Here is a 23,470-nt window from a genome sequence, read left to right as displayed (position 1 = left end):
TTCTTATTTTGAACAAATTTGCAAATATTTCAAACAAAACTCTTCCATGTTGTCATTATGGGGTATTGCTTGTAGAATTAAAAAAAAAAAAAAAAAATAGATGCACTGTATCCTATTGAACCATATAAAATACAAAGTACATCTGCCAAATATTTAAAAAAGTGGAAACATCCAGTATAGAACACTTTTCAGCATTAGCCAAACCTTTCAATCAGTTTGAGTTCATCGATTGAACAAATTAGTCAGAATTTTCAATTATTAAAATTTTAATCACACAAACATGCAAGACTACAATTTTAGCATTATTAATGTGTAATACAGCCACTGCTTTATCACAATTTGCAGATCCTGTTCATATATTTTCTACAAGAAAAAGAAATCATATGTTTTAATAACAAACTACTTACCTTTTAACTAGTGACTGAAAATATGTAAATGGATTTCAGTACAAACAGTAAAAACTGTTTACATATGGTGTTAATGTAATGGTAACAATTTTTATCGTTGCATGAATAATAACAAAAATCTTAAGTTTAACAGAATTAAATCAAATACACACACAAGGGACTATAAGACAGTTTACATAAAAAAAGCTCTAAAGGGAGACTCTTGCATGTAAAAATAAGTTCAATTTTATTTACTCATCAGGTTTCCTCTTGGGTTTCTTGGGATTCCTGGAACGACTCTTTGCTTTACACAGTGGACAGATTGGTGCATTTCGGTGAATTTGCTGGTGACAAGATAGGCACGCCTGTGTGCACAAGATAATTAATAAATAAAATATGTTAATAAAAATGACTTACAGAATCTGCATTGTGTCCATTTAAATCTAGTCTTCTGTTTTAACTAGCAGGGGTATAGTTTCAGTATATCAGTAAATACTCTTTACTTTCCCCATGCAATCATGTTTGAATACAGTACAGCTGCTATGCAAGTTAGAATGTTTACATGCATGACTTGTCCTTCTTGATATTAATTTATATGTAGCAAAGTTATTTGTGTGAAATTCCCATAAAATATACTTCAAACATCAAGAATGCTACAAAAAAAGCCATTTCAAACATTTGAAATTGCTGTGGCTTTGGCCTTGTTTGGATCAATTCGAACATCTAATCAGTTCATCTGCTAGTTACAATGACAAATCCATATAAACCTTAAAGCTTTCAAACTCTCGTTCTGGAGATACAGCACTAAAAATGTCGAAACAGATTGACATCCCAAACTAACGAGCAAGCTTGGATAGGATTGAGCATCGAGACATGGAAGGTAGGATGAATACGCAAGACTCTGGGTTAAACCAATTCCTGGTTAAAAGACAGCAGAGGATGGTAACTGTAGGTGCCCTAGAAGAGAACCCAAATAAGTTTGGAGGACCAAGACACAGATTCTCTGGAGCATGGGATGTGGAGCCCCACCTCAAGTTCCTGATTCAGCCACTCAGTTTGTCCGTTAGACTGTGAGGGGAACCCTGAAGACAAGCTGATGGTGACCCCTAGAAGCTGTCAAGACTCTTTCCAAAAGTAAACTGGGGACCTCGGTTGCATGGGAGGCCATTCAGGTGAAACATTTGCTGGAGCATAAACAGAGCAGGTTCCTTAGCTAATGGCAGTTTGGGCAAGGCAATGAAATGAGCCATTTTGGAGAATCAGTCAACCACAAAGAAAATGGTGGTATGCCCAGCCAATGAAGGTAAACCAATAACAAATTCCATGGATGTGTGAGACCATGGCCACCTGGGATCAAGAAGCAGGCCGGCCAGAGGAACCCTGGGTATCTTATGCTGAGCACAGACAGGTTAAGCAGCAACAAAATACCTGATTTCATCATCTTACTTAAATGATGGCCACCAAAAGCACTGTACCTCAAGGTACAGACAAGATGTGGGCAATTCTGGGGTGACAGACCATGGGAGAGCTGTGTCACCATTAGAGGACTTGAGAGCACAGAAGTTTGGGGACTAACTTTCCCCCTGGACAGCCATCAGGTACTGAGAGACTTGCAGTACCCACCTCTTGATGTTGAGACAAAGGGCCGTGACCATGATGGATAAAAAGAGGATGTGTTTGTGAATCCCAGGAACTGCTGGAACTGCTTCCTGCTATCAGCGTGCAGTAAGTCCCTCACAGTTGTTACCAGACGAGAGTACAAAGCCCAAAAATGCGGTGAATGGGGTATGGAATTCACACTTCTCAACTTTCACATACAGATGGTTCTGGAGCAGGCGTTGAAGCACAAGTTGAACGTGGTGTCTGTTTTCCGTAGAGTAAGAGAAGATGAGAATGTCATCCAGATACACAAAGAAACTTGATAAGCATGTCTCCTAAGATATCATTAACCAAGGCCTTATGTAATACATGGCCATCCAGCGCCTGGAAGTGGAAAACAGACAAGTAAACAGTCTCAAAGCTCAGCTGGTTAGCCAATTCCTCATTCAGAATTCTGCACACTGTCAGTCCTTGCCAGTGAGATAATGTAAGATATCTTGGAGTGCTCAGAGAGAAAAGGGATGCAACTCAAAGATGGTTCTCTGGAAAAGTGCCCAGGATGAGGCTCCCTGGCCAATGTCATGACTGGGGGTGCTGGAGGAGGTTTAAGAGTCATGGCAACAGAAGCGGGTGCTGAGGCACGGGATGAGGCACATTGATGCCTTCTTGAGAGCCGTTATCTGCATCTCATGGGCCGTGCTGGTCTGAGATAGATTCCCAAGGAGGGTTGGTAGATGAGTCCATGATTATCCAGATGGTAATCTGGAGGAAGGACTCAAATACAGGACACAGAGTTAAGAGAGTCTTTAATAGACAGTTCAAACTTAAACATCACTGGAAAATGGGGCAACAGTAAGGACAGATACAGCATGCAGAAACAGAAGATAAGCCTGGTCCAGTAATGGATATCATGCATAGTATCACCAGGGCGATACTGAGCAGGCAAGAATCAGCAACAGGTTACAAGCAGGGTCAAACCAGACAGGTAAGGAACAGAAACAAGGAAGGATGACTACACAGGAGTGCAAGGCCTTTTTTTATTAATATCATATTGGAAAGTGGGCAAAAAATGCAGAAGACCGAATAATGTGCAGTACTTGTGCATACAGTACAGTATTAAGCATCAAGTGTATGTAAACTTTTTAGTTTTGTCTTGTACACTATGTATAAACATCTGTTACATGAAAGTGTATTCAGGGCGGTTCTAATTAAAGAAACAAAAGATGCAATTTAATAACCTGTACATGGCATGCATGACTGGTATCACATTCCACCATTCGAAGAAGACTTCAAGAACAGAAATTAAGAAGACATACCACAAGAAGCAAACCACTTATTAACAATAAGTATCAGAAGCCCAGGTTGAAATTCACAAAGATGTTTTGGACAAAGGTTTTGGAACCATTAACTGCTACCAATGTGATGGAAAACATTGGATCTGCTCATCTATAAGCTTATCTATAAAACTTGGTAGAAGTAGTGTCAGAGCTTACATAGCTGTTTCTGGAACAGGCTTACTAAAGAAGTTAGAAGTTTAAAGGAACATTCTAACTCCCAATTTATAGAGTAATGAATAAAGATTATTCTGAAGGAACTTCATAATGCAGCAAGACAATGAACAACAATGTCAACTGAACAAAGAACTTTTAGACTGGCTAAGTCAATCACCAGACCTTGACGAAATGAGCATGTATTTTACTTCCTGAAGAGGAGACAAAAGGGAGAATTAACCCATAACAAATAACTGAAAAAAAGAAGCCAATAATCTAGTGATGTCAGTGAGTAAAGGCTTGATGCAGTTATTGAGAGCAAGCGATAACCATGAAAAATATTAAGTGTTATTTACTTCAATTTTTCTGTTCCTAGAAATCTGTTGGCCTAATATTGTGAGTTCAGATAGCATAGTTCAGTGTTTCAGGTAGATTGACACATATGAATGCAAATACCAAGAAATAAAAGCTCTTGTTCATTGACCGTTGAATGGAGTGATCAATATTATCCTATGTTGGTATAAACCTTGTTATACCAACAGTTTTGTAAGGGACTGTATTTCATAATGCACTACTTTGTACAATTTATCCTAATTCAATAAACACACAATACTTACTTTCTTTTTGCTCATTTTACTTTTTACCCATTTAAAGTTTATCATACCTGGCCTTATCTTAAGTAATTATAGTTAATATGTTAAGCATTGTAACTATACTGACCTTCATGGGTGGTGGTTGCTGTCTGAAAGTGGCCGGTTGCCGTGGGTCTTGTTTTCTTGAGACTTGAAGCTGCTGAGCAGCAGCTGCAGCTGCTGCTAGAGATTCAGGAATGATGGGCTCGTGCGGCTCTTTCTGCCATTCAGCCTTCTGCTTCTCAAAGTAACTATATGGGGAAAACTCTACACTTTAGTTTCTTGAAGAAACACATGAAGCAGTATTCATTTCTTTGCCTGCCCTACAAAGAAATTTGATAAATTTTTAAAAATTACACACTCTAGCGAAAGCCTTTCCTCTTCCTCATTAAGGTTGGGCAGCCGGTTCAGACCAAGAGTCATTCTCAGAGCATCAACATGCTCCTTCAATGGTTTGTATTCATCATGAAGGCGTCGTGTAGTCTCCAACAGCTTGTTCAGATCATTTTCTGACTGCTTAATGGTGCTCTCCATCTGCAGAAAATCAGACACAAAAGAGACTTTAAACGGGTGGCAATCCAAACTACATATATAGCCTTATAAACCTTACAAAGACTGGTACTCTGATGTTTGACTTAAGCATGTAGCTTGTAATGTCAACTTCTGATTAGGAGAAAAAAACAAGAAAATGCAAAAAAAAAATAAAAATAAAAAACAAACAAAAAAACAATAAATAATAATAACAAGTAAAGTTCGTCGCTACAAACTTTGATGTTGGCTTTGACGGTGCAAGTATTCGCAAAGGCTGGTGCATTTTAGAGGCATGTCACATATGTCACATGTCCCTGTTGTGCAAATTTTTAATTTCGCTTGTTTTGGGGGCGGGGCTACACGTGACGTCACGTGACATGACCAGAATACCCGTGGGGCAGTTCCCCTCATTGTGCTGAGTGTTTTGATTAATTCTTAATGTTGGATGTATTGTGTGCGTGAGAGATTAGAGGAATTTTCGGAATTCCCTATTCAAGTCTATGGGATGTTCGATCGTCGACTACGGGAAAACCAAAAATTCCATCAGAACTCCGGAATAAAAATTTGGTCCGGAGTAAGGTCCTAAAGATCCTGTCCGAGTTCGGTGTAAATCGATCGAAAACTTGCCGAGTTATAAACCTCAAAAGTTTATCCTCTTCCCTGTCACCCCCCCATTTTCATGATTTTCGCCTAGATGACATACCCACCTAAAAAGTGGTACAGCTCCCATATAATTTGACACACAGAGGTGATCTTGGTCTCATTGGAAAGAAGAGAGTCTCTAGTTTCTAGACACAAGTACCTGATAGAGAGTCTCTAGTCTCTAGACACAAGTACCTGATAAACTGATTACATACATTGCTGTATTTAATGATGGTTGGTAAACAACAACTGAGGGTCATAGCCACATGTCTTGGCTTTCACCAAAAAAAAAATTAAGTCAAATGACTCAAAAATGGATTTTATATGAATATTTTTCTATGGACATGTCCGTCTGTTCAGGTTTTTCTTGTAATTTAACAGTGTATTTAGAGAATTTAATGCTTAAAAGTTACAATGAAGTTACAGAGAAGTTGATGCAGTCTCGCCTCCTAGCGGTGGTGGATCGTTAACGAGACGTCGACCTGTAACAGGTTAAAATGGAAGTCTATGGGAAAAAAGGCCACTTTGAGCTTCCGTACCAGGAATGCCGGAATTCAGATCGCTTAGAAAAATAGAAGCAACAAACTTCAGACCAGGGTCTACGACATATCCGAATTTGGTGCATGTGGCTAGAATGCCCTAGGCTGCATTTTTTTAAAAAAATTTTTATCTAAGAATAATAATAATAACTAGATTTTTAAAGTTCATCGCAACAAACTTTGATGTTGGCTTTGACGGTGCAAGTATTCGCAAAGGCCCGTGCATTTCGGAGGTGAGTGGACAGAAAGATTGTGAAAGCTACTGGACCACCAGGGTGCCAATACTTTTGGAGGTGAGCGGACATGAGCATGTGACGTGATCCAAATACCTGTGAGGTAGTTCCCCTCATTGTGCTGAGTGTTTTGATATGTCACATGTCCCTGTTGTGCAAATTTTTAATTTCGCTGGTTTGGGGCAGGGCTACATGTGACATTATGTGACATGGCCAGAATACCCGTGGGGCAGTTCCCGTCATTGTGCTGAGTGTTTTGATATGTCACATGTCCATCTTGTGCAAAATTTTAATTTTGCTTCTTTTTGGGGCGGGGCTACATAAGACATCACGTGACGTCACATGACGTGACCAGAATACCCCTCATTGGGCTGACTGTTTTGATATGTCACATGTCCATGATGTGCAAATTTTTGATTTCACTTGTTTTGGGGGCGGGGCTACACGTGACGTCACGTGACCAGAATACCCCTGGGGCAGTTCCCCTCATTGTGCTGAGTGTGTTGATATGTCACATGTCCATGTTGTGCAAATTTTTAATTTTCACATGACATCACGTGACGTGACCAGAATACCCGTGAGGCAGTTCCCCTCATTGTGCTGAGTGTTTTGATATGTCACATATCCATGTTGTGCAAATTCTTAATTATGCTTGTTTTGGGGCGGGGCTACATGTAACATCACGTGACATCACATGACGTGATCATAATACCTGTGGGGCAGTTCCCCTCATTGTGCTGAGTGTTTTGATATGTCACATGTCCATGTTGTGCAAATTTTAAATTTTTCTTGTTTTTGGGGCGGGGCTACATGTGACCCCACGTTACGTGACCAGAATACCCGTGGGGCAGTTCCCCTCATTGTGCTGAGTGTTTTGATATGTTACATGTCCATGTTGTGCAAATTTTTTATTTTTCTTGTTTTTGGGGCGGGGCTACATGTGACATCACATGACGTGACCAGAATACCCGTGGGGCAGTTCCCCTCAATGTGCTGAGTGTTTTGATATGTCACATGTCCATGTTGTGCAAATTTTTAATTTTGCTTGTTTTTGGGGCAGGGCTGCACGTGACATCCTGTGGCGTCACATGACGTGACCATAATACCCGTGGGGCAGTTCCCCTCATTGTGCTGAGTGTTTTGATATGTTACATGTCCATGTTGTGCAAATTTTTTATTTTGCTTGTTTTTGGGGCGGGGCTACATGTGACATCACGTGACATGACCAGAATACCCGTGGGGCAGTTCCCCTCAATGTGCTGAGTGTTTTGATATGTCACATGTCCATGTTGTGCAAATTTTTAATTTTGCTTGTTTTTGGGGCAGGGCTGCACGTGACATCCTGTGGCGTCACATGACGTGACCATAATACCCGTGGGGCAGTTCCCCTCATTGTGCTGAGTGTTTTGATATGTCACATGTCCATGTTGTACAAATTTTTGATTTTGCTTATTTTTGGGGCGGGGCTATATGTGACATCACGTGACGTCACGTGACGTGACCAGAATACCCGTGCGGTAGTTCCCCTCATTGTGCTGAGTGTTTTGATATGTCACATGTCCATGTTGTGCAAATTTTTGATTTCGCTTGTTTTGGGGGCGGGGCATCACGTGACGTCACGTGGTGTCGAGGGACGTCACGAGAATATCCGGTGGGGTGCCAATACTTTTGGCAAAAAGTGGCTACTGAGGGTTTGGACATTTCATGTCAATACTGCAATCTTTATGGGATTCTACTTATTATTATACTGCGTGGATCACAGAGAGAGAAGCCGTGCCTGAGCTCTGCGCACGCTGTGTGTGTGAGAACTTAGAGGAATTTTCGGAATTCCCTATTCAAATCTATGGGATGTTCGATCGTCGACTACCGGAAAACCGAAATTCCGAAATAAAAACTTTGTCCGGAGTAAGGTCCTAAAGAACCTGTCTGGGTTCGGTGTAAATCGCTCGAAAACTTGCCGAGTTATAAACCTCAAAACTTTATAATGGAAGTCTACGGGAAAAAAGGCCAATTTGAGCTTCCGTACCGGGAATGCCAGAATTCCGAACTCTTAGAAAAATAGAAGCAACAAGCTTCAGACCAGGGTCTACGACATATCCGAATTTGGTGCATGTGGCTCGAACGCCCTAGGCCGCATTTTTTTGAATAAATTTTTGTCTAAGAATAATAATAATAATAATAACTAGATTTGTAAAGTTCGTCGCGACAAACTTTGATGTTGGCTTTGACGGTGCAAGTATTCGCAAAGGCCGGTGCATTTTGGAGGTGAGTGGACAGAAAGATTGTGAAAGCTACTGGACCGCTAGGGTGCCAATACTTTAGGGGGTGATCGGCCATGAGCATGTGACATGATCCGAATACCAGTGGGGCAGTTCCCTTCATTGTGCTGTGTTTTGATACATCACATGTCCATGTTGTGCAAATGTTTTATTTCGCTTCTTTTGGGGGCGGGGCTACATGTGACGTCACGTGACGTGACCAGAATACCCGTGGGGCAGTTCCCCTCATTGTGCTGAGTGTTTTGATATGTCACATGTCCATGTTGTGCAAATTTTTGATTTCGCTTGTTTTGGGGGCGGGGCTACACGTGACGTCACGTGGTGTTGAGTGACGTCACCAGAATACCCTGTGGAGTGCCAATACTTTTGGCAAAAAGTGGCTACTGAGGGTTTGGACATTTCATGTCAATACTGCAGTCATTATGGGATTCTACTTATTATACTGCATAGAACAGTACATGTAATTCTTAATGTTGGATGTATTGTGTGTGTGAGCTTAGAGGACTTTTCGGAATTCCCTATTCAAGTCTATGGGATGTACGACCGTCGACTACGGGAAAACCGAAAATTCCGTCGGAACTCCGGAATAAAAATTTTGTCCGGAGTAAGGTCCTAAAGAACCTGTCCCAGTTCGGTGTAAATCGCTCGAAAACTTGCCGAGTTATAAATCTCAAAACTTTATAATGGAAGTCTATGGGAAAAAAGGCCACTTTGAGCTTCCGAACCAGGAATGCCGGAATTCCGATCGCTTAGAAAAATAGAAGCAACAAACTTCAGACCAGGGTCTACGACATATCCGAATTTGGTGCATGTGGCTCGAACGCCCTAGGCCGCATTTTTTTAAATAAATTTTTGTCTAAGAATAATAATAATAATAATAATAATAATAATAATAATAATAATAATAATAATAATAAGCTTATAACGGAAATCAGAATGTTGGCTTCTACAAAGCCAACATAATAAGCTTATAACGGAAATCAGAATGTTGGCTTCTACAAAGCCAACATAATAATAATAATAATAATAATAATAATAATAATAATAATAATAATAAGCTTATAACGGAAATCAGAATGTTGGCTTCTACAAAGCCAACATAAATAAATAAACACATACAAACACATCTTAATCATAAAGATGGGAGGGGCTCATCAGAATTCAGCATATAATTTCATGTTATCAATACTGCTCACACCATTGACAGAAAAAAAGTGTCTTAATTTGTAGATTTTATTTTTTTAAAATCTATAATATAGCTAGCTGTATAAAAAGGTAAACACATTTTACTGTATATAAAGATTTTCAATGTGGCTAAGGTCTGGAATCTGTGCTGGCCAATCCATGTGTGAAAATGAGGTCTCATGCTTCCTGAACCACTCCTTCACAATTTGAGCTTAATGAATCCTGGCAGCCATATTTAGCATATTTATTTTGGCAGTCATACAGTCCTTTTTTTTGTTTAGCCTCACTGATGAGTAGTTTTCTTAAGGCTTATTAGCTGTTTAGTCCCAATCCCTTGAGATCTCTTCTCATACTGTGTGTTGAAATGTTTCTACTTTCATTACCAAACAGTTTGTATTTATTTTTCTAAACCACACTGGACAATTATTATTAGTTTCGGTATGCTGCATATTTGTTTTCTTTGCTTGATGCAGGCCAATATTTTGAATCTTCTGAAACAACGTAACATCTTTTCTACAACCACAGGATGTTTTCTTTCACCGCTGATGAAATAACTTACCAGTTGAAACATATGAAGGGCTTTTACCTATTTTATATACAGTATACATACACTTAATCATACAACACCAAGTCAATTAGGTCCTTGTCACAAGTCTTGAGTCACTACCTGCAACCTAATCATTTTACACGACCTGGGAGACAAACCAGACTTCCTTTCAATGGCACATCTGGGTGCACCATCATAGAGCAGAATGATTGGGTACATAATACAACTGTTGTGTGATTTTGGTGGTCAGATCACAAGTTGCACTTGACCCTGTTCACCTGTGTTGAGACCTCCCAAGATTTTAAGTCTAAATGAGGTCTTTTTAGACTTTTTTATTCAACCTTGTCTGCCTTTTCTCTGTAACGTAAATATTTGAACATGTTATTGTGGTGTTTGGCACCTTTACTACTGTAGGCCAAAAACGTTGCTGTATCTCTTGCACAATTCCTGCATAAATAAACATGTTTATTGACAATGAAACATATTTCAACATAAAATGTCTGTTTTCGGTTCTTGACAAGAAAAAAAAAAATCATTGTTGACATTTTACTAAATTAATGTTGTAGGCAAATCATAATATCATTAGCCAGCATACCGCAAAGAAAAAGTAAAATTTACAATATGCTGCCTACTCCGAGGGTTGTGTTGCCCAGAAATCACTGAAAACGGACTAGGCTAAATATTGGTCGCTATCAATGTAATAATGTACAGTATGGTTTGCAAGTTTAACTGCACTTAATTTGACTTTGATATTTACATTTCCACATACCTGTATGTTCTGAAAATTTACCTAATAAAAATTTTTCTAACAGCTGCCAAAGTACATGCAGAGCAATAATGGTAGTATCTATAATGTGTATTATTTCCGGAATTAGTTCTTTTTCCCCATCATCAAGTTGACCTAGTAAAACTTTTTTTGACAGACAATGGTGATTTGGGTCTTTTCCTTCTCTGGAAGAAACAGAAGATAAAAAAGGTGGCAACATCTGCAGTGTGTTGAACGTAGGCCTACTTGTCAGCCAAGCAACTACAAATATAAATCAGCCTGGACCTTTTACCTGTTTGTCCTACCCATTGTCTACAAAATAATTGGCTTGTGGCCAAAGTGGCTACATAAGGAATTCATTACTGGAGCCCTCATACTCATCACAAGCCAAATTTAACCTCTATTTCCACTTCCTTTACAGCTACCTGCATTCCATCAACCCTTTCATACTCTAATTCCTTTCCCTCTCTACCAATGAAGTTACGGTTGTTCCTAGCCTAAAGAAACCAATTCCAGATACATTAGACATCATCTAAAATCTTCTAAAATCCTCAAATGCAACCAATCAACTATATCTTCATTGCCTGTGCTCCTTTCCTTGTATAAGAGACGCTTACAAATCAAAGAAGGTGACTGGCCATCACCCTTGACACACAAAATTTTCTGCTTTACTATTGGATTTTGCTTAATGTGGAGAGTGCTGCAAATTTGCCATTCAATTGCATAGGCTGAAACCTTTCCATAGGCAGGTCAAGCACACAAATCGGCCAAGGGGATCTTGAGCAAACGTTGTTTGGGCAATAACCAAACATTTTAATGTCCAGGACCTTTAAATTCAATGATGCAGTTATCTATGGAATATAATCATAGTGCTGTTTAAATATGGAAAACTGTTGGAAAAGGAATACAATGTGTATATGTATGATTATGTTTTTAATTCAACAGCTTATCTGAATAGCGTTCAGGAATACCTTATATTATCTGAAAGGCATGTAAACATGTTTATTATGAATTTTTTTGATTATTTGGTCCAAAGTTATCATTGCTTTTATTTGTGAAGTGCTAGGTTGCTCTTGAAGCTCACTAAGCCGGAAGCACATTCAGCTGTGGCATAACAAATATTACTGTATTGTATGGTGGATAGATTCCAAAACAAACCCAAAAAGAGTTATATTTAGATAAAATGAACACCTATAATCGTGGGCGTAAATTTCATTTAACAGTGGGAGGGACAATAAATATAAAATTTCTCATGAGCAAGGGGGACACAAATAATACAGTCTAATTGTACTTATAAAGATATGTCCCCACAGTGAAAAACTTTGGTTTTATCATTATTATTGAGACTGCGTCATTATGGTTATTTTCAAAGTTTTTCTCAGGTTCAATGACAAAGCAGATTTTTCTTCAAAACTATTTATTGCATTGTTTGTGTTGTTTAGAGTTAAGCCATCAACATACAATAAAATATAAACATGTGACGGTTATTGTGAAAAATATATATAAAATAAGTAATGTTTTGTAACAAAATCAATTATTAAACAATTCATTTACAGTAACTGCTCTATGCAGTTAGCTGCAGTGCACTATGCAAGCTAATGTAAACAAGCTAACGTTAACTAGATAAGTAATATTTTATTCGCTAATATAGCAGATTCATGGAAATTTACATCGGTAATCAGTATTTTTGCCTCAACAAATTTTTTAATGAGTCTGCATCAACTACATTAAAGAGAAGGGCTTTATTTAAAGTGAATAAAATACCATACTTAATGGAGTTCAACATTAATTGAGCCGCAGCCAAACCTTGCTCGTGTGTGCAGAATAGGTGAGATGAACTGGGAAAGCAGGCAGTGGGTCAAACCACTGTGAGGAAGGGGAGGAGGAACTCAACTGTTTAATAAAATGCATTTAATAAAATGCAAACCCCCCTCCCCCCCCCGCCCACACACACACACACACACACACACACACACACACACACACACACACACTCTTGCTAGCTGGAGAGTGCACCTAAACAATCTTCTACAAAAACCTCTCTATAATACCTCTGAAACACAATTAATAAATTAAACTTGAAACATTAAATGGTTTAACAGTTTCTTGAATTCAAAGAGACATACTCTCTAAAATTGTACGTTTTGTCAGGACTTTTGTTCCATCTTCTGTTACTCTGACTTGAAGCAATCTCATGTGTTACCTTTATTTTGGTACCAGAATTATTCAAATACACCTTTTTTTGATATATGTGATTTAACTGAGCATGTCATTTTCATGCAAGAGGTTTTAAAATAGGCCTAGTGTACAAGATGTTAAGGCTTCCTTAACCTGCTCAAATCAGTTTCTAAACACTGTTGAATACCTACAAAACCAAAAGTGGACTAGCTCCCCCTCACACTCCCTGATTCTCTAGCATTGCTTGACTATGACTGAAATTCTTCAAGACTTACCTCGTCGGGAAGTACTTAAATAAGCACTTTAATCAAAAAGTGTTGTCTCTGTGCTTTTCTTACTGTGTTCTTGACTGTGGCCTATTAAACTGGTAACAATATGTATTTATTGATAGAAACTTTAAAGCACATCTATAACTTGCTCTGGATAAGGGCAAATGTGATGGAAAACAGTCACAAGTATTAAACCTAGGCAGAGATAACTCTGGATTTATATATAGTAACCAAGTGTTTCCTATGGGTGTGGGGGGTATTGGTTAAGGGTTTTCGCCCAGGGAGAGGGGAAGCATTTGACTGACTTGGAGTGAGAGTACCTTTGCCAAAGCAATGGCGCAAAACAGATCTTTTGTTATGTCTAAAAATATTTTCAGTTATACATTCTAAAACAGTCAGGCCAAATCAGACCATAGCAGGCTGCCATAGTCTAGGTAATTAATGTAAAACACTGTTAACCATACCCTATTTTACAATGGAGTAGCACTATAAACTGAGTACGAATACACACCACATTGATATCAGCATGAATCAGGCGTAGTTCCTCAACATGTGCCATCTTCTCCTGAAGGAGCAGGTCCATCTCCTGCTTGTATTCTCTCAGGTGTTTCTCTTCAGCTTCAAGGGCCTCAAACTCGCTCTTCAGCCTGGATTTGATCTTCTGCAGCTGGAGAGTTTTATTCCTAAAGTACATGCCCTTAATTAATTAATTGATTGATTGCTAATAAATAAATAAATAAATAAATAAATAAATAAATAAATAAATAAATAAAGTTACTTATTGGGACATGTTTATAAATAAGATTTATTTTACAAAAGAGGTGTCCTTGCTACATTTCCAACCACATTACATATTTGCTGCTAATTTTAGCTGTTTATCGAGGCTTGTTCCTTTGTTCGCCAAAACAATTACACATCGTATTACCATCAAGACTGTGCCTACCATCGCTTCTCCAAAAACTAACCGAGCTACATGAAATCACCGTGTGCAACAAGTGTTAATGTGGATTAAAATAAATAACTTAAAGAAGGTGTTAACTTAACGCATAACGCTAGTAAACTGAACTGCGAATCCAAATGAGCCAAGCAATGCGCTGGTTAATCAGTAAGGCGCTAGCTCGCTAACCCACCGCACACCAATGAATGAAGAGGAGGGCATTTTTACCTTATTTCCAAAATATTTTCTAATTTGCACATTATCTCTTGCTCTTCTGCCATGGCCTCGTTTTCAATGTTTCAACGTCGACGATTAAGTGCTAATATTAACTAACTATACCAAGATCCGCATATAAAGAAGTACAACGCAGTTACAGACGGCAGCTAACGCTACACAATGCGCATGCGCAAGCACATACTACTGCTGTACGGCAGTCTCCGTATGCTGCTGTCAAAATAAGTACGTCAATTCATTCCAAGGCCGTGATAAGTAGGTGTGCTGGAGAACCATTGGAGTTCTAGAATTCGTTAAGAAGAAGAAGAAGAAGAAGAAGAAGAAGAAGAAGAAGAAGAGTTCAAAACAAAGGAGTATGTGTTATCCAGCCCCAAAAAACACCACACTTACAGGAGGTTCAAATATAGCAAATACATCACAGATATCATACAATATCTTAACATTCTTGTTCTGTGAAACAAACATTTTTCCTATTAATAGCATCTATTTTCACACAATATTTTTCAACATAGAGGTCAGAGAAGCTGATTGCTCATAGTCAGCTGTGTCTGAAATCTAGTGCAAGTATAACCTTAATGGGAAGGTTATAAAAGAAAAACACTGGCAGGTTAAGGAAGATGCCAGAGTGTTGGGATTGAAAAAGGCAAAGCAATATGCCCTGAAAATAGAAAATACACAACAAAGCAAATTAAAAGCAGTTTTTGCATGTTCAATGGGCAAATATCCATTCTTGCTCAGAAGTATCAGTTAAACACAATTTGTCATTGATTTTTAATTTCTAGACAAAATTAGATTTATATATTCTAGATAAACCACCTAGACGAAAAACAATTCATCCTATTTTAGCATGTATTTTCTTATTGTACAGTAAGTATTAAACAGTAATTGCTTGTAATTTTTTGCTTGTAATGGTGATGGTTTTCTACTTTTCTACCACTGAAAGTGAAGATGTAATGTTTTGTACAGTACCTCGTTTACCAGAAGGAACATGGCCATCTCGTGAGAGGTAATTGCATCAATTACATGGCCTAAGTATTCAACTGATGACTGAAAAAACTCACAATTGTCCCATTGCACTCTAAGCCAATATTCTTCCAATCTCTCCAGGGTAATGGGTTTATACTGAAATACAGTAGGCCCTTGTGTGTGGTGATTGTGAGAAGTTATCTGGATTGATCCCCAACATGCATTTAAAGATATGCTTGGTTTAAGTCAATTTTACAGAATTTTTGCCCTCCTGTTAATAAGGTGAAAAGATCATTAATGTGAGGCAGGGGGTACTGATCGACGGACAACACTGGGTTTACAGTTAATTGCAAGAGCTGGTGTCTCTCTGTTAATGTAGCACACAAATGAAGTTGTGCAAATTCCTTGCATACTGTTTGAAATCAGTATGTTTACTCTCAAATCTCAGTGTCCAAAGATGAATCAGTGGTCCAAATTGGATTATAAGATCAGGATAGTGATAGAGATAGTGGTGTTTTCTTGTAAGGGAAAATTCTGGAAATAACCATTCTAGACTGGATATATTCTTCAATAAGTACACACAAATAAGCAACCTGATCACAGTAATAGCTGGTGTGTTCACATGCACAACTATTTCTCACAGGAGCAAGATCAATTTCCATATACTACTTTCGCCTGTGTTTTTTATCCTGTCTCCAACCAATAAAGGGAGGACTCTCTGCAGGCACCAATTTTGGACTGCATGTCCAACCAGCTTCTGAGTATTTGGACAAAACTCTAGAGGTTTGTCATCTGCATCATTTCCAAGATAAGAAAACCGCCTTATACTTCTATTCAGTTCTTCAAATGCAAAGTGTTTCTCTGTGTTTACCAAATTATTGAGGAATAATGCCAAGTCGCTGGAAACAATGCCCTCAAACAGATCATGACATAGACATGGAGGGAGACCAGGCTGGCAGACATGAAAGTAAAGCAGCTGGTTGAATAATTATTTCCATCCCAAATGTCCTCAAACACATCACTGATCGGTATGCGAGATCAAAATTGAAAGTTAAAATTGCTTTTTGAAAGCCTCTGATTGAAAGAGGGCATTAAGAGTTTCTTTTACAGGAACATACTGTGCAAAACATTCTTTCCCCAAGGCATTAGTACCTAAATATGCATGCACTGGTTCGACATAATTGAAGGAGTTTTTAAAAACTGTCTTTTGACACTGATGTGTACGCAAGATAGAATTTCCTGCCTTAAGTAACTTTAAGAAGGGAAAGAAACAGAAATTGTTATTTTTTTAATACTGAGTATACTCAGTATACCTACTACTGAGTAAAATTAAACAGGAAAAAACAAATGATAAATTTATCTAACAAAGAAAAGCATCTAACAATGTTAAACACTTATTTTATAATGTTTTTCATGTCCCAAAACTGACTGCATGTATGTATTAACCACATGGCTTAAGCTCAACACATCAGTCAAAATGCTAATTGTTTATAACAAAGAATACTTTAAAATACGTACTCTATAGCTAAAGCGAATGAAACGTTAGCAGACTAGAGCATTAATCTATGTTAAAATGGCATTTACGACATTTTTGTGAATGTTTTTACCTTTTAGTTAAGAATCATCACACGTTTGCATCCACTATGGAGAGCTCCGTCGCGCTATTTGCTTCCTCTCGCCTAAAAACAACCTTAAAGTTAACAATACGTTTCTGACTAACATAACATCATTTACAATGTTTTTTTGTCAATGTTTTTACCTTTTAGTTCAGAATCATCACACATTTGCACCCTTGTAAAATGTGATTACAATAAGTTTCTGTAAAATTTTGCTGTAGAAACTACAGAATTTTTTTACAGTGTAGTCCCCACAGATACTGATGCCTACATCCTTATTTAAGACTGGAACAATGGGAGTAGCCCACTTACTTACTCTGACTCGTTCGAGGACATCATCCTTCACAAGATCCGTCAAGCTCGCCTCTACCTTGGGTTTGAGTGCATATTGTAAGGGTCAGGCCTTTAAAAATTTTGGGTGGCTTTCCAAAGTTTTACCTGAATTCTTTTCATGCTGTCTAAACCTGGCTTGAAATCTTCATTGCGTCTCTGCAGGATACTTTCCAGGTTCAGTGGTTCCAGGCTGTTTAGTGTCATTATGTGGATGGCCTGCCAGTTTATCTTGAGCTGCTTTAGCCAGGAGTGTCCTATCAGGGAGGAGTGATTGCCTTGAACTATGTACAAAGCCTTCTTTTTAATTTGTCCATTTAGCTCAACTGTTACCTGTGTGAATCATGTCATTGTCACTGCTTCTCCTGTGTACGATTTGAGAGTTATGTCGGGCAATTTGAGTGGCACGTGTCTCAATATTTCGCTATATATCACATCCAACACCAGTGACATGGCCACAAAAGTGTCGATCTCCATTTTTACTGTTGTCCCTCCAACAGAAAGGTATGACTGTGTGCCACCTGCAACATTAAGCACATGTAAATAAAATTTCTGATGTGTTCGTGCTCTCACTTTTTTCTGACCCACAGTGAATATACTGTATGTTTGTTTTGCTTCCTTCTGAAGTTTTCTGCAGTGTTTTACCTTTTACTGTTTTATTTCTGCACACAAGCCCTAGGTTTTTTTACAGCAACACCACGCAATGTCTTTAACCGAGCATGTGGTAGGTGAATGTCCCTTCTTGCCACAATGAAAACATGAGTCTACTGTATGTTGTCTGCTTGTGTTGTCTTTAATTTATACACTTTACCATTCAAACTCAGCTCTTGAGCTTCCTTAGCAGCCAGCTCCATTGACATGCTGATCTAAATCGCTCTCTGCAGCGATAGATTGCTCTCTGTTAAGAGCCTTTGTCGTTGATCTCATTCAAGTCAAGTCAAGAAGCTTTTATTGTCATTTCAACATAGTTAGTCCTAGCCACATAAAGTGTATTTGTGCAAGACAAAAGACAGTGCAGGCAAATGATACAAAATTGTTGTATATTCTACAGTACATGTTCAAAAATACAGGAATAAACACATAATATAATAGCAGCAGCTACTGTACTGTATATGAGGTATTGTATTGAGTTGTTCAGCAATTGACTGAATGTGTAATAGAGCATGTGCAAAGATAGCAAAACAGTATGCAAAACAGCATGTAAACAGTTTGATATGGGTGATGCTGTAGATATGGATGTGTATTGGAAGAATGTGTATTTGGTGCAGATCAGTGCAGTCCACATAGTTGAGTATGTGTGTGTTCTGCTCAGTACAGTTCAGTTCTGTTGTTCTGATGGCTTGTGGAAGAAACTGTTACACAGTCTGGTTGTGAGGGCTAGAATGCTTTGTGGGGTCATCCACAATACTGTTGGCTTTGTTGATGCAGCTTGTGGTGTAAATTCCCCTGATAGAAGGAAGAGAGAATCCAATGCCTTCTCAGCTGTCCTCACTATCTGCTGCAGGGCTTCGCTATCTAAGATGGTGAAATTCGCAAACCAGGCAGTGATATAGCTGCTTAAGCAATCACAGGTAAGCAAAGCCATAACTTTGGAAAAAGGAAGACCTAGTGATTTTTTTTATATTTTTGCTTGCTTATGATGTGTATATTTTTACCACAGCCAGTAGTTTCCCTGATTGTAGCAGGAAAAGTTTTCGATAAACAAATGGAACAGCAAAGTTACAATACTGCAGCAACTGTTGTACTTGTGGTGTTCTTTGTTTCTACTTTGATGTTTAGACCTTATGTTAAAGACCTTATGTTATGTTTACCTTATCTGGTGAAACTTGGACAAAATTACTGTAGGAACAGCAATAATGATAGTTAGATGCAGTGGTGTAGTCTAGTTTTTTGTAGTGAGTATACTGTGATTTTTTTTTCCCCCCTCCCAGCCTCATACGCACCCATCCTAGAGCGACACCCCATAGGCACCACCACACTCACTAATGCATAAAATATGCATCTACATGTAATTTAGAACATTATTAAAGACTGCTTATGTGTTATCAACATTCCAATTTATTATAAGCAACAAAAGACAGTCGGCTGATAAAACCTGTGCTCCAGGTCCCATATTCATATAACATTTAAGGCTTAATGTAATCAGACAGTTGGCAGCACCCATTGACTTTCACAGTAGGAAAAAATATAGACTATGAAAGTCAATGGTTGCTGCCAACTGTCTGATTACCAACATTTTTCAAAATATCATATTTTGTGTTAAACAGAAGAAAGAAACTCATACAGTTTTGGAACAAATTGAGGTTGAGGAAATAATACAATTTTCATTTTTGGGTGAACTATAACTTTAAGAGCTACATTTAGCCTTAAATGTTATATGAATATGGGACCTGGAGCACAGGTTTTATCATCTGTCAATTTTCAATGTACATTTAAGAGTGAACAATAAACATTTGTTCAGTTCTATCACCAACACTCTTTCATTGCAGAATATTATGAACTGAGTGAACTGGTAGTTTACAAAGCTTTCCAAATACATTTGTACCAGCTGCTGTAGCTTTAGGCGCAGAATTCCGAAAACACTCAAAGAGTGTAGTTTGAGTCTGCTTTCGTTTCATATCTTCTTTTACGTTAGTTAGTTAATTTCAAATTTGTGCCAAAAAAGACCGTCAAGCAACTGATTTTCCTCCTTGGTAGGTGACGTCAGATCAGGTCACAGGCCACAGAAGTCCCAATAATCCAAAAAGGATTAGTGATTCGCAATCGCAACCACAGTCTGTGTTCGCAACACAGACGGGGTGAATTTATGAATGAAAGTTCTGTCACAAAACGATATTGTTACGTATCCTCAAGCTTTTTAAGTGGGTATACGGAAATCCATGGCCTTTTCTAGTGGGTATACGCCGTATACTTGAGTATGACGTAGACTACACCAGTGGTTAGATGTTAAACATTTGACCAGAAGGTGGTGCTGTAAGAAATTTGTTACATTGCCTCAGGGCATGATACTGAAAATGCCTACAAAGTAACCTGTAGAACCGCCTTTAGCAATTGTAACTCAAAGTAAAGTCACTCTATTAAATCATTTTAGAGAAATGATGGCCTATTCCTCTTTACAACACCTGGTCTGGAGTTGGATATTCCAATACATTGATTTTTTTTATTCTTTATCCATTCAGGTGAAATTTAAATTTTCTTACATGCTTGGGATCACTTAAGCTGCTTGAAAATGGCCTTATATTTGTCTGAAGAATATACTGGTATAAAGTGGAATTTAATATTGTCTTATTGGCTTAAAGTTTCCCAGGACCTGGGGCTGGAATTTAAGCAAATCATCACTTCTCCACCACCATGCTTGATAGTTGGTATGAGGTACTTATGGTGATGCACTGTGTTTGGATATCATGATGATAATACAGCTTAGGCTCCCCAGTCCACAGGACTTTTGAGGTTTGTACAGATGCAATTTTGAAAACCTAATTAATGTTGCTATTCTTTATGGAGAGAATACATTTTGCATGGGGTCTTTTGAAAACATGCAATATTTTTATTTTGTATTGATTACAGCATTATAAAATATAAATTGTATACAATATGATCTATCTGTCCCTTTTGCATGAATCTCATCAATATTAAATTGCATTAAAATGTTCAATTTCAATTCTACATTTGCTCCCTAATTTTATCATTAGGGAAAAAACATTACTACATTATTTTAAAGAATTTTAAAATAGGACATGAATTTTCACTCTGATTACTAGAACATGTCTCTTCACTAGAAGTAAAAATCACTTGCAGCATTTAATCACTTCTCCACATCTCTATTCCTGCTCATATCTGTACCAAAATTGTTCTGTTTCAGTTGCTAATTTAGTTTAGTAGGTTCTGTAAAGTTGATTACATTTCCTGTCATTAATTTAAATTATTTCCATTCTTCCATTGTTGTCTGTACAGACTGTCAAACAAACAATCAAAGCATTACAGTACATTCAATGTGTGAGAAGTTCGCACATATCTAGCATGGTTTAAAAACACATCTAGGAAGACTGATTGCATTTACTGATCATTAAACTAGCTCCTTCCTTGATATAATCTTTACTCACAGTCATGGCATGATTCAAATATAGCCCAAATACATACATTTCCATGTTATTTAGATCAAATATATCCATGCTTTATAAAAGTAGAAGTAGCAAAGTATATTATTTTTAAAACTAATTCATTGTTGTTCATTGAAGAAGTGTGATTTCCTGTAACATTGTTGTGTATAAAAAGAAATGCTCAAACAGAGCATACGTGCAGAGAAAGGGGAAAACCTCCACATCCTGACCTTAAAACTCACTTCATTACTTAACATCCCATACCCACATGAACCAACCCACGCAGAGTACAAAGCATGCCATTTTTTTTCATATCTTTTGATCAATTCTAACTGAGACTATGGAAGTTTAGTCTTTAAAAAAAAGGAAACATTAAACTTCTAAATGTGACAATAAATATTTATATATATTTATTTTTTGGCAATATAAGAATTCACATTAATGTACAAATAGCCAATGTTAAAATTAATGTAATGTAATGTAATGTACAAATTAATTTTTTGTCCTTTTTGTCTTAGGATGAAAATTCATCATGAATATAGAGGGATACATCATGAATATAAAGTACTACTTTAAAATTGACAGAGGAAAATCTTAGCTATATTCTGTAGAATCAAATTATAGCTGTATTTTATCTCTGAGACTACATAAAATGCTTCTACAAACCCCAATTCCAATGAAGTTGGAACAGTTGTGTGAAACAAAAGGCGGAATATATGCTGGAACATGCTGCCATTTAAGCAACATATTTTATGGGGACGTCCGTGCTTATTTCAGTAAGTCTATGCCAAGCCACAATCTGCACATGTTACAACAGCATTGCTTCATAGTAAAAGTGTGCAGGTACTAGACTGGCCTGGCTGCAGTCCAGACCTGTCTCTCATTGAAAATGTGTGGCGAAATATGACAACACAGACCACAGCAAATGAAGTCGTACATCAAGCAAGAATGGGACAGAATTCTACCTACAGTACAAAACTTCAACAATTAGTGTCCTCAGTTCCTTAAAGTGTTAAAAGATAAGGTGATATAACACAGAGGTAAAAAATACATGTAATATGTAATATGTTTAGTGTTCTAAGAGATATGTATTTACAATTTATGGTGGAATTAGTTTGTTGGATGTGACAGAATGGAAATAAACCTAGATGCTCTATCATAAAAGCTCTAAAGTCTCCATCTTGCAGGAATTACTGTGAAATAGTTATAATGAGAAAGGAACAGACAGGAACAGATTCAGTTATTTCATCAGGAAAAATCTGAACATTGTTGTTCACAAACCCTTAGATTGTAAATATCAGTACACTTAATTCCGTTGGCTGCAGTCCTGCAGAGGCACAGTCAGTTATTGCAGCATATCTAATGTACTAGAAAGAACCATCGGGTCATTGAACTGTCTTTGTTTGCCAGTTACTATATCAAATGCAAAGCACAATAGCCTCTCATCGTGGCTAATTAAGAGTTTAAAATGCTTTATTGCTTAGCAATGGTGTTTGTATGTCACCCATTCTACTGTAGCTTAAATAAAGGTGATGTCTTGAGTTTTTCTTTTCTTTTCTTTGTGACAGGGTATTGGATGTTTTAAAACTGTTACAATGAAAGTAAAGGTATATCTGAAATAACTTTTGAAAAGTCAATAAATGATCAATCAAATGTAATGAGAGCTGTAAGTACAGAGCTACAGTAGCAGTTAGTTTGCTTCTGAGTCCATGAATGTGTCATGTGATATCTTAGTCATTATACTATTCTTAAAAAGGTAACATATGTTTCTTCTCTTGGGAGATCTGTCCAAACCTTTGGGCCTTTTTACACCTGGTCACTTCATGTGTTTTCTCTGATCCAATAGCTATCTGATTTGTTAAAACTGTTCCATTTACATTAGGCCACATACAGTAAATGCGTCTTGGCAAATCGGATATTTCTACTCCCACTCAAAATGCAAATATATTTTACCTCATTTAAGGGGTAATTGAAATGGATGCTTTGGTGTATGCGGTTTTCAGAATGCAAT

General features: G+C 37.7%; 1 protein-coding gene and 1 long non-coding RNA gene across 2 annotated transcripts; one reads left to right on the top strand and one right to left on the bottom strand.

Moving 5' to 3' along the window:
- Positions 1-248: 248 nt before the first annotated feature.
- Positions 249-14,684, bottom strand: LOC113635626 (zinc finger C4H2 domain-containing protein). The gene is made up of 5 exons (XM_027135165.2): positions 14,442-14,684; positions 13,788-13,959; positions 4,469-4,641; positions 4,196-4,358; positions 249-751 (listed from the first exon to the last, which is right to left on the bottom strand). The coding sequence occupies exons 1-5, from the start codon at positions 14,492-14,494 to the stop codon at positions 638-640; spliced, it is 675 nt and encodes a 224-aa protein (XP_026990966.1). The 5' UTR covers positions 14,495-14,684; the 3' UTR covers positions 249-637.
- A 5,713-nt stretch (positions 14,685-20,397) lies between these two features.
- LOC113635698 lies at positions 20,398-23,000 on the top strand. The gene is made up of 3 exons (XR_003438890.2): positions 20,398-20,538; positions 20,659-20,809; positions 21,978-23,000. It is a non-coding gene; the product is annotated as an uncharacterized LOC113635698 (long non-coding RNA).
- Positions 23,001-23,470: the final 470 nt, after the last annotated feature.

Source organism: Tachysurus fulvidraco, chromosome 17, assembly GCF_022655615.1.
Source record: "Tachysurus fulvidraco isolate hzauxx_2018 chromosome 17, HZAU_PFXX_2.0, whole genome shotgun sequence".
Lineage (NCBI taxonomy): Eukaryota > Metazoa > Chordata > Actinopteri > Siluriformes > Bagridae > Tachysurus > Tachysurus fulvidraco.
The sequence above is the reverse complement of the archived record's forward strand: the minus strand, read 5'-3'. Positions and strand labels throughout refer to the sequence as shown.